Source organism: Ctenopharyngodon idella, chromosome 14 (assembly GCF_019924925.1).
Source record: "Ctenopharyngodon idella isolate HZGC_01 chromosome 14, HZGC01, whole genome shotgun sequence".
Classification (NCBI taxonomy): Eukaryota; Metazoa; Chordata; class Actinopteri; order Cypriniformes; family Xenocyprididae; genus Ctenopharyngodon; species Ctenopharyngodon idella.
This window is the reverse complement of record NC_067233.1, coordinates 29,234,124-29,246,136: the sequence shown is the minus strand read 5'-3', so window position 1 is coordinate 29,246,136 and position 12,013 is coordinate 29,234,124. Positions and strand designations below refer to the sequence as shown.

General features: G+C 36.8%; 1 protein-coding gene across 8 annotated transcripts in view; it reads right to left on the bottom strand.

Moving 5' to 3' along the window:
- The window catches only part of gria3b (glutamate receptor, ionotropic, AMPA 3b), a 135,101-nt gene that overhangs the window by 56,539 nt on the left and 66,549 nt on the right, over nt 1-12,013 (bottom strand). For all 8 annotated transcript variants that reach the window (XR_007924950.1, XR_007924949.1, XR_007924948.1 and 5 more), the window contains exon 4: nt 3,682-3,869. Coding sequence is in view for 5 of the 8 variants with exons in the window: in XM_051860813.1 (XP_051716773.1) it covers nt 3,682-3,869 (188 nt within the window). In the remaining 3 variants the exon portion in view is untranslated. The remainder of the gene's footprint in view (nt 1-3,681; nt 3,870-12,013) is intronic.

Below are 12,013 nucleotides of genomic sequence, written 5' to 3'. Positions count from 1 at the left end.
TCATCAAAGAATGTGCGCATTCATATGCAATCATAACAGAGACACAAATCCTTCTGGGAACTGCATGAAATCCTTTACAAAGCAGATATTGGCATTTTGTAGCACTATTTACCATATTCACACATACAGTAGAATGACACATGAGATGTCACGCTGCCTCATGACAGGCCGTCATGCACTCACACTGTAAAATGACACATCCTGAGTGTAAACCCCAGATCACAAGCTAGTTTTCCTCTTGAAAAGGCACAAGCCCATCCGTGCTCCCACTGCAAGGGCACTGCTTATAAATTATTGCGATGGGTTGACATACTCAGTATAGCAGGGCAGTAAAAGCTGTCACCATTGCTCTTCGCGAAGCTTAACTCAGCTGTTGAAACCCTCTGGAGGCCAGCTCCCATTCCCAGTCTGTGCTGAACAGCTCAAGATCACAAAATTCAGATGGATTACGCTGAGCAGAACTCAATAGCGCGGTTCTCCTGTCTGGAATCAGCTCTCGCTGCAGGTCTCTGAAGGACCGCAGTCCAGAAACTTATCTCGGCTATCAGTGTCAGCAGGGCCGGTGAGATTAGTTCAATTAGATCCAGTTTAGCCAATACATGCTGAGGTCGGAAAAGGGATTAAAAACATGTGTGCTCCAGGGGGCAATAACACAGGATTCCCACTGTAATTTCCCTAATTCCTCTCCAACCTACTCGTTTTTCACCCGTAAATCGGCTGCAATATTTAGGAGAGGTACAGCTGGAGGCAAAGACAAGGTACAGCACAGCATTTCATTGGCTCTTTGTAAAATTTTTAATAAATGCAGATCATAGAATGCTGCAGGGATGAGGTATTTCTCAGAAGTCAATCAAAAGTGCCCCTAACTATCAACAACAGTGTTGTGGTCAATTACACAAAATGCATTTGAATTAAAATACGCATACAAAACAGTAACTAACTACTCGAAAGTCACAAAATTCCTGTTTTCTCTTTTATGTATGTGCCATCATACAGTCTGAGACATCATTGTGTGTTGGTGTGGTTTGCATCTTTCTGCAGTAATCCAAAATTGGAAAAAATACTATTAGGTTTTTTTGTCGAGGGAACCAGGCTGATGTTATCTTGTTGGCCAAAAAAAAAAAAAAAAAGAGAGTAACAGTAGGGTTTCGTTCATTTTCTCAATGGAAACATTTGCGAAACCTTTCAAGACAGACCTACTATGAGCAAAGAAATGGTATTCTTTCTGTTGATGCCACAGTGGGACTCATTCAAGAAACACAAGCCAAATTAATTTATGTCAAACTGTTTTTTTTTTTTTTTTAAATCTTATATAAATTGTTTCATTCAAATTGACATGAAAAATATGTAAGAATGTTTTTACAAAAGCATATACACAAGGATATATAAATTATCTCTGTTCATGTTTTATGAATGTGACCCAGTGTGATTTCAGTTCTTCTTTTTTTTTTTTTTTTCAAATCCCAGTGAAGAACAACACTACCCACAATCCTGAAGACAGAAACACCAGTCAGAAAAGTAATTGTTGGAAAGAAGAATCTTAAACCCCACGATTGTTGTTGACAACCATACAAATATTTTTTCCTCTATGACTCTGACTTCCTCTATGAAATTATATAAACATGTGGGGTCTACATAGAAACCGTCCTTCATTTAATCTTACGATCATTTCTCAAATATGAGTATGTGTGATTCAGAGAATGAACATACGCACAAAAAACATGCGTACACCTATCTTCCGGATGTGAAATCTATAAGTCACAAATGATCTTGAAATTGTGTGCAGATGAATGGTTTCATCCTTATAAACGCCCCCTATTAACAGCCCAGTCTCATTAGAAAATCGTACCTGTGGGAACATTTTTGCAAAATGAAATACGTAGCGCCATGTACGTTTCAATGTCAAATGTCCACTGAGTGGCGCTAAAATTGTGTTCAGTTTTTTTCCGAAACAGATGAAGGTGAATATGGTACATTTTTATTACGTTGTTTTTATATGTATCATCGCAGTTCTAATTTGAAATGTCCGGTGAGTGGCTTTACTTTTAAAAATAATGTACCACAAACGCTACACCTAAACCTACCCGATAGTGTTAACAAAAGCAAATGTGACATAAAAATCATTTGTAATCATGCCATTTTAGCTTGTTTTTGATCTCTCATCTTTGAGCTCTTTCACCATGACTCGTCTTTCACGGGATTCGTACCCAAGCCTTCCGCATCCTAAGTACAACTCCGTGTCAGCTGAGCTACCGAGCAAACTTGTCATGTCAGAAAAGCGAAACATATGGAGCTGGTTAAGTAATGCAAAGTCCAAAATGTATTTGTTTACAAATCGTGCACTTTGGTAAAAGTGTTTTGAGATCATAACTTAATATTATGCAAGAAGATGTGAAAAGAAGTCTTTATTAATCCATAATCTGACCCTGTAATCATAACTGTGTATGAAAACAATTTAAAGTGCTTGCTGTTTTACTGCCTCTAGTGTTCATTTCTGTTGGAAACTGCAGTGATATGTACGTATTGGTATGTATTTTGCAACTTGCAAAAATGTTCCCACAAGTACGTCTTTCCAAATCCTTTACTTGAGAATGGTGAGGGGCAATAATTATTTAGATTTCCAAATACCCGCAGTACTACGATTCTTTGCCACAAGGAAAAGTGTGTATGCCTGCTTAGACCCTGACGTGACACTAAGCACTTTTCCACATCGAAGACCATTTTTATAAATATGAACGTTGGTGTGGTGTACGCACACTTTAAGATCAAATCTGTGCGTACACGTTTTATAGCATTTTATTAGTTTAAAAAAGTATATTTTGCATTACACTTAGATGCTATTTTACATTTATAACTAATGATAAATACTCAATAGATGTATAAAACATGTTATCTGTTCAGTCTTGGACCCTTGTTTGCTTCGAATCATATGTTGCAATGTTGTGATTCATCTCAAAGCCATCTGGTTTGGTTTGAGGCTTAGAGCTCTATTGAAAGATTCTCAGAAATCCCTATGGAGAAAATGAATGAAAAAAATACTTTATGGAACCAAGGCTGCTGCAAAAATGAGTAGTTACTGTTGCACTCTATTGATTTATAGTAGCCATTTTGGTCTTTTTAAAAAAAATAGAGCAATGACAACATCATCTGTGCAGTTTGCTAGAGTAAAGAAAACTGAATTATGCTGGTCATGGTAAATGAATGCTAAAAATATATTATGGATTAAATTTAGTTGCAGAACAGATTCATAAAAGCAAGCGAAACAAAAAATTCAATGAGGAGGTATTGTGCTACTGGAGCTAATACATTTAAATTAGCGCTAACGAGGACATTCCAATTCAGGGGCTGATTACCCTTCACAGACAGACATCAAAGAGCCGCGCCGATCTATTAGAGACCGAAGAGAAGAGGACAGTTGAGCTTAAATATCTGCTCAGCCATTCAGTTTAATTGTGTGCTTTGAGAACCCATCTAAGGATCTGTCAGGTCATCCATGTGGAAAAGACACGGGTAGAGTGATGGACTTCAGGAATATTAATAAATCAGGGACAAGACTCTTGCTAAATGAATAAGTCTTCAGATGCAGGGGTTTATGGGTAGGGAAGAGACGTCAAACCAGCCAGACAGGCAGAAAAGCGAAAGGCAGAGCATGAGACAGGTAGGGGGAGATTCAGACTTTACCTGCTCCAAGATGACATTGATTCTGTCCACTTCACAGTCGATGAGGTAGCGTTTCTCCTGTCTCCTGTCCATTTCCTCAATGATGCGCCGGAACTCTTGGGGGTCCGTTATGCTGCCCACCGACCGCGCTGTAACTTGCCAGTTGTTTGCCACTGCTGCCTCCATTATGGCTTGAAGAATGGAAAATCCTGGCAGGAAAACAATCATTTTTGTGTTAGCTCACACTCCAGAGCTTCATAGGTGTTGACATGCTGTCATATAAAATTTATTCAGAGTGCATATTCAATTTTCCTCAAATGAAGTGTTACAGTACGTATGTACACAAAGAGAATTAATGTGAATTTGTCATTTTGGATTAGATATCTAGGTTGTCATGCAGTAGTTTAAAAACAACTGCACAAAGTACAAAAATTATTTGCAAAAATATCTGCAATGCAACCTGAGTTGAATATAAAACAGATAGCATTGGTCAATACAGCATTCCAGCGGTGTTCAAATACACATAGTAACAGCTATGAAACATCTGTTTGCCAGCTGCATGCATTTGTGCCCTTAATAAAAAAAATAAAAAAAAAACAGTTGGAGTAAATTTTATTATTAAACTCCCCCTGTAGTCAATAATTTTATCCATTAAAACTCATCTTTGTTCACCAAAATTACATATTTAAACGTTTTTTCCTTTTGAACAAATTCTTAATGCCTTATAATAACTTGAATGTAACTCTACACCCTTGAATCATTTATTATACATGGATCTATGAATATGATAATTAGCCCCGCCTCCACTCACTCGCACGAGCTCAGACGAGATCCACTCGGTCAACTTACTGAGGTAAACGCTGCACAATGGTATCGCTTTTTACAGTGTCGGACACATAATGGTAATTAATATGATTAGCATTTGCTTGACTACACTGTAAAAAATGACTGTGATTTAAACGGTAAAAGACTGTAAAAATACTACGGTGAAAAACAGAAAGTTTCCATGCTATATACGGTGAATAACTGTAATAGATCTAACGGTACATTTAATGTAATTATACCGTTAAATTTAAAGTTTTTGGAAGTGAAAAATAACAAGTCATTGTATAATTTACAGTGGAAAAACCTAAAATTGACATTCCCACAGTTCCCTGCGTGACACTTCACATACTGATGTAGTTTTTCTTATTTTTTTTCTAATCATTTATGTACATTAGGGTTTTATGTTACATCTAATGTTGTTAAATTAATGTTTATTGCATTTTTAAATTTCATGTGTGTTACCATGATGGTGTTTAGTGTTTGTGTGAATGACACTGTGTACCTTCTATATATTAGTATTGTCTTTCTCAGCTTGTGGAAAAGCTGCTTGTGATGAAATTTGATTCATTATTTGACTTTCATCATGTGATTTTTTTTTTTTACAGTGTACGTTATCAAACAGCTAATAATGTGTTGCTAATGCTACACAAACCATGTTTACATTCACGAGTCAGACAGCTGCCTTCTAACAATCAGCATCCTTAGAAACGCTTTGAACACCTTAACGGGGACTTTAATAGGCAGAGGCTATTAATAATAAAGTGCCGACTGATGCTATTTATACTAAGTGAAAATAGCGGCAGATACTATTTGCACCATTGTTTTTTGTTGTACATTATAAAACAGTATGCAATAATAACAACATATTCAGTGTTTATGATTATATTTATTAAAATCATAAATTGATGCCTTATTGGGATGTAAATTGTCCTTAAAGTCATCCCTACACCTACCCCTAACCCTACCCATTAACACTAATTCTCATTATTAATTACCTGTTAGGCATTTTAATATACACTTTTCGAATATTTTCTTCATTTTTATTTAAGACATTTACTCTCTACTTGACTATATTTTTGAATAAGTATATGTACTCTTTACTCCAATAAATTTGTAATGAGTAATGCAATTACTCTTTACATTTTGCATGGCACCTAACTTTTTCTGCAGCAGTTTATTTCTGCTACAAAAGAAGCGATATCACCATCCACAGGGCATTAAAGGGACTATATCTTGTGCGTTTTGCCCTTATTCACCCAAACTTGTCAACAAGGCTGCTTTACGTGAATGTGAGTGACTTGAGTGTTTGTAGACTTTTAAGAGGCTGTTGTGTCGACCTTGATTTATTGCAATACTGAGGTGTTTAGTTTTATTTCAATTTTAGAAAATAAACATGTGATTGCTCTCCTCACAAATAAACTGTTTCTTGTTTTTCACTGGCATGCCTCTTAGGTGTTGAGGACTAGTGCATCTTTGCTATAAGGTATCTGCACTTTTACTCAAGTACGGTTTACATTTTACACCTCTCGTTTTGTCTGGCTTAACCAGTTTTTGTAAATAGCCTCTGCCAACAAGGGGGACTATTTGCACTTGGTGTAAATAGACACTTCATTATTAATATGTATTATTATTACAATTTATGAACGAACACCATTCAGATATCAAAGATCATGTAGAATAGCACCCCTGGATTTTTTGAATATACCATATTGTCATTTTCTCCGTAATGTGCCGTGATAGACTGACAGGTCTAAATTGGTTTGTATGGGGTTTGCTAAAAGGATTTACTTAGTTCCTGTACACAGACCAGAACACAAAGAAAATAGCCATGAGTGGCAGCAAATACAGCTTAAGCATGTAATTATAAAGAAGACAAAAACCTTATTTTTAAACACATTAGTGTGCTGTGATTAACTTTCGAAATAATGTTGTTGTCACAGTTGTTGAAAAGACCAACTGTACTTCATGGCAGAACAGTCTGACCGTGTATTCCCAGATATAAACATGCATTTTAAAAAATGCTGATTTTAAAAGATGATAGCCAGAGTAATTCACTGCGGATTATGCAAATACATTCATTCAGGGCTGAAATCACGTGCTGTTGCCCCTCTAAAGCCTTATCTCAGGCGGTGAACACAGGCACGAATGCAACAAAGTCAACAGTTTTTGGCAACTCCTCTGTACTGCAGATTGCTCGAACTTCTCTTTGGACTTCCTCTATTCAGGCTTTGCACGGCTCAGTTGCTCTGCCCGGCCCAGGTGGCGTGAAAAGCCCTGTGTCTGCTCTCCCAGCATGCAGCTGTCATCGTACCGCTCCCCACCCCATTAAATGACTTTTCAGAAAAACGCTAAGCAAATGGCTGAAAAAGCACTATATGACTCTTCTGCGACAGAAGAGCAAGATGCCCAAAGAAGAGACATGTCAGCCATTACAGGATAGCTCCGAATGAATCGATGTGATGCTCAGCACGTCTGACATCCCCATCTGCACAATGTGTCCAGTTCATAATATATGAGGGGCTGTACGTGTGTTTGCTCAGAGCAATCGCCGGGAAGCGCTGCTTTTTCTGTGACTTGATATTGACTTAGAAATTAAGAATAATGGTTCGTAATGCGCATTTACATGCACTCTCTAGCTCTCTGATGGGAGAATGAACCTGAGAAATGGGTTCTCAGCCTTTTTTTTTTACCTATACGCTATGGTTCAGTTCAGTTTAACCCTTTAAGTCCTGAAGGCATTTTTTAGAGTTGTTTTTTTCTGAGTGACATACACAAAAGTCTCAAAACTCCAAAAATATAGCAAGGAGAGTCAAAAGGTATGTAACGTTTGATAGAAAACATTTTAAAATTTTAGAGAAAAAAAAAAAAGATTACATTTGGACATTCACATGCTGAGAAACTGCTGATAAAAACAAAAGCAAACATATCATTTTACATATGATTTTATATGCAATTTGACATGGATCAAATTTTGTAGTCAAAGCATAAAGTACTCAAAAGTTACAGCATTTGGAACCAAGGTAGCCATTTTGTTTAGCCCTAATGGACATTTTTTAAAATGTTCTGAATGCTTTCAATCACAATTCGTTATCGATTAGTGAAGGCGGGATAGGCGGAATCGCGCTGAATGACACAGACCAGAAGCGCTCTCTCTCTCGCGTGCGCTCTGTCTCTTTCTTGCGCGCGATCCCAGTTCTCTCAGACAGACCGCGATCAGTTCTCCTCGCGCCTGAATGGTCAAATGCACACATAGTTGTGGAGTATCTCACGTAAATACAGTAGGTTATGGCTTAAGTGGACGTAAACATTTGGGTGAAAACAGGATATGTGTCAGTATCCATGGATTCGGTCTTAAAGGGACCGTAGCCTATATTTGTCATTAATGTTAATAAAACAACAAAATATGTTAAATAAGTGTATACATGGTAAATAAACCTACTGTATCTGAAAAAACAAGTTTATTTAATTTTTATCTCTATAGTATTTGTTGTATTGTTTGTAATTTGTTTAAAAATTTGCATCCCTAGTCAACATGATGCATGCCTGTGAAAGAGGCTTTAATATAAACTAAAATGGTCTCATGGGATTTTCAAACCACGGACCCCAAAATAGGGAACCCCTTCCTGAAATATATGGCAGCATTTTAATTTCGTATATAAAGGCCTGTACTGTATACACTGTGTGAGAAAATCATGAATCATTTAATTATCATCATTATTTTTTATATTGCCACTGCACTTAGGCCAAAGCAAATGATTAAATGATATTCACTATTTTAATATTTGTAACTTTTTTTTTTCTTCTTAAATCTGGAGAATTGTCACTTTGTATTGACTTGACAGCTTATATTATGGCAATGACAGCTATTCTTTTATTAAAAAAAAAAAAAAAAAATTGTGATAAATATCATGATTTATGTCCATTCTTTAGACATACTACTGTCCTGTAGAGTTTAGCTCCAACTTGGTTCAGTGATGGCATAGAAGAAACCATTTTTTGGTTTCCTAGTGTGAGGAACAAAGAAACCTTTTCCACTATAAAGGACCTTTTGTGCAATGGAAAGTTTCCATTGATGTTAAAGATTCTTCATGAAACCATCAATGCCAATAAAGAACCTTAAATAATTGTAACACTTTACAACAAGGTTCATTTATTAATCTTTGTTAATGTTAATTTCAACATTTACTAATACATTATTAAAATCGTGTTAACATTAGTTAATGCACTGTGAACTAACATGAACAAACAATGAACAGCTGTATTTTCACTAACTAACGTTATCGACGATTAGTAAATACAGTAACAAATGTATTGCTCATGGTTAGTTCATGTTAGTTAATACATTAATGTTTAACTAATGTTTAACTAATGAACCTTATTATAAAGTGTTTCCATAATAATAATAATAATAATAATAATAATAATAATAAAAATAATAAAATCCCCTTGTCATCCCCTAGATGGCTGGAATATTTGAGATAGTATCCAGGACCTTCAACAAACACAACATACACTTCAAACTGGCTAAAACACTCAGAAACCTGAAGAGCAAACAGAACAGCATCATACATGCAGCAGAGTGTGATGACGATGATGTCCAAAGCTGCACACCAGCAAACCAAACAACCACTGTGTAAGCGCATGTCACCACACAGAAGGGCAAAGCCCTCTGGACAAGACACAGCAGTGTATCTGCATCTAAAGGACACGGACCACACGTTTGAGGACAGTGAGATGAAGATTTTGGACAAAGAGCATAGATGGTTGTCAGAGAGGAATTAAGGAGGCCATCTGTGTGAAAATATAACAGCTATCAGCCTGCGACACCGTTTCACAGACCGTACCCTGACTCCGATTCATAGCTGTGACTCCACCATTAATGAGCCATTATTACATATCTTTATGTGACTATTGATATATATGTAATGTGACTGTGAGGTTGAAGAGGTTGCAGGGAATCTCCATTATCAGATCACAAAGCCACTTGGATGAGTGGCTTTGTGATTCATTTAAATAAATAATAATGGTTAATAAAAATACAAGAGCTCAGGAAAAAAAAAAAAGAAAAAAAAAAAAAAAAAAAGAATAATAACTGAAATCTTTCTTTTTTTTTTTTTTTTTTATTTAGGTGTGGGGTTTGACCTGACTTGCCAAAAAATCTGTCTTGGTCACCTGCTCTATGTATGTCTATTCAAGTGCAATATGGCAGATCAAGTGAGATTTCTGAGAACTCTTGAAGAGTTGTTAAAGCTCACTAGACTGTAAAGAGTTACAGGAAGATTTCAAGAGATGGTCACATTACAAGGGAAAGAAATTCTGCTGTTAGTCCCTGAGGAGCTCTCCAAAGATCAGTGCTGGAATACCATCAAATCCTCAAAGAAACAACAAAGAACCCTAGGGGAACCGTTAAGTATCCGCAGACCTCTTTTTCCATTAATAATGTCTTTGTTCATGCATCACTATGAGTGGCATTCATGGGTTTTGACTACAAAGGTTCTGGCTACAAAAAATGCAGTTCATTTAAAGACCACTGGTTTTTGCACAGCATTAACCGAACAGTCTTCGGAAGCAAACTGTTCAAGCAAGACATTACAAAAATAGTGTTGAATTTCAAGTATTTGGCTAAACATGGATATACCTTATAATGGATGCTTGACCCTGGAGATTCGTCATCCCGCAGAGCTACACTCCAACTCCTGAGTCCACTAATAAAGGTTTTGCACCTCACAGAAACATGATTTGTATTGTCCAAAAATAGTTGAGCAGTGGTATTGTAGAGCATATTTAAATGTTTTATTTGGTCTGGATAGATGGATGGATGGATGGATGGAAATAAAGAAAGATGCTCTTTGCAGCTAGATGGTGTAGTTATGACATCTATCAGCAAGAGCTAACTGAGCCATGCTAACCTGGTCAACCAGTCAACTGAAATGAATAAAATAATGTAACACTTGGTGATGCTTTTTGAGGTTTAATCTTAACTCTATACACTGTAATAATAAATCCATAGAAAAAGGGAAAAGGTACTGGTATTTTCTTCCAGGACATTATCCGTTAAGTTTACAGACACTTCTTTCAACCCTAAAACACAACATAATGCAATGTGTATGGGTAAAACACATGTGCAAAATCAAGAGAATTCCTTTAAGTCATGTACATTTTTTAGGGAACTTCTTGAAGTGTTCATGTGAGAAGTTGCATGTGTAGTGTTTGCTAAATAAGACTATCCTCACTAGTTTTACAGTCAAATTAAAGTCAAATCAGATGTTAGGAGCCATTCTTACTGAAAACCAGATAATTGTCACAACTATACATCTTTTATTGTGAAAAACACGATTAATAGAAGCACTATCTCTCATTGGCTGCCAGACAGAATCTGAATGGGTACAATGGAATTCACTGAAGATTCATCAAAAGATTCCATGCCTGTCTGGATCCACATTTGTATGGAAATTAAGAGATGAAATCTGACTAAACATTTTCTAAAGAATTAGACAAGTTCTACTTTCACTTCTTCAAAGTCAGCACAAAAGTTTCCCGCAGACATTAAAACCCAAGACGGACAAACTGTGGAAGGAGCGCAGAACTTTGACAGCCCTGACAAAGCTGTCTGTACCTATAAACAGAGACCCAGCTGAGCTGAGCACCAGTTATCAATACACATAATGGCTTTATCACTCTTTTAGCTGTTTTTGACAGTTAATTAGAGTGGAAAAGTTAATTGACTTTGAGACTGATTTGGAATGATTCTATGACTCGCCTGCTCCATTTGCATATGCATCCTGCAGTGAGTCATTGCCAAAAAGAAAAAAGAAAAAAAAAAAAAGACCCTGTCCCTGCCAACGGTAATTTACAGCAGACGGGCCCTCTACCCTTGCCAGTCGCCATCTAGGGCATTAGCGGACCAGAAGAACTCTGCATCTGGTTGAGATGAACAGGCATCACTGATATCGTGGACATGGTCATTATGTTATATTGATATTTCAGTGACCTCTATCTGGAACCCCATAAATTGCATCCACTTCTTTAGGTAAATGAGCCACAGCTGGGTGGGATTGTGTGCAAAAGTAATACTGGCAAGAACATAAATTCTGATGACAAGATTTCCGTATTGTGATCTATAAATTTTTGCCTGGTGAAATGTGGGCGGTGTGGGTAGTTTCTGATTGCGCTGCTAAGTGCTAATCATCGCTTTGTGTCTGGTTCATTTTAATACGCTGTAAAAATCCTGTGCATTGCGGCACTGGTGAGCGAATGGTCATACAGCTGCCTGCTGGCTGATTTGATTGGTCTCTCTCAACAAATATTCACTCATAGTTTGGCATTACTCTATTGTTTGTTAAAATGTCTTCCCCTAATTCATGCATTTGACTCTGCATCGACAATCATGGCCAACAAGCATGAGCAGATTTCTCCAAGATGTTAATGAGATTAAATGGAAAACAATCTATGAGGTAATTTCATAGGTGTCTCATCTAGAGTTTCAGAAGGTATCTCAACAATGTGTCAAACGTTGCCTAGATTTTCT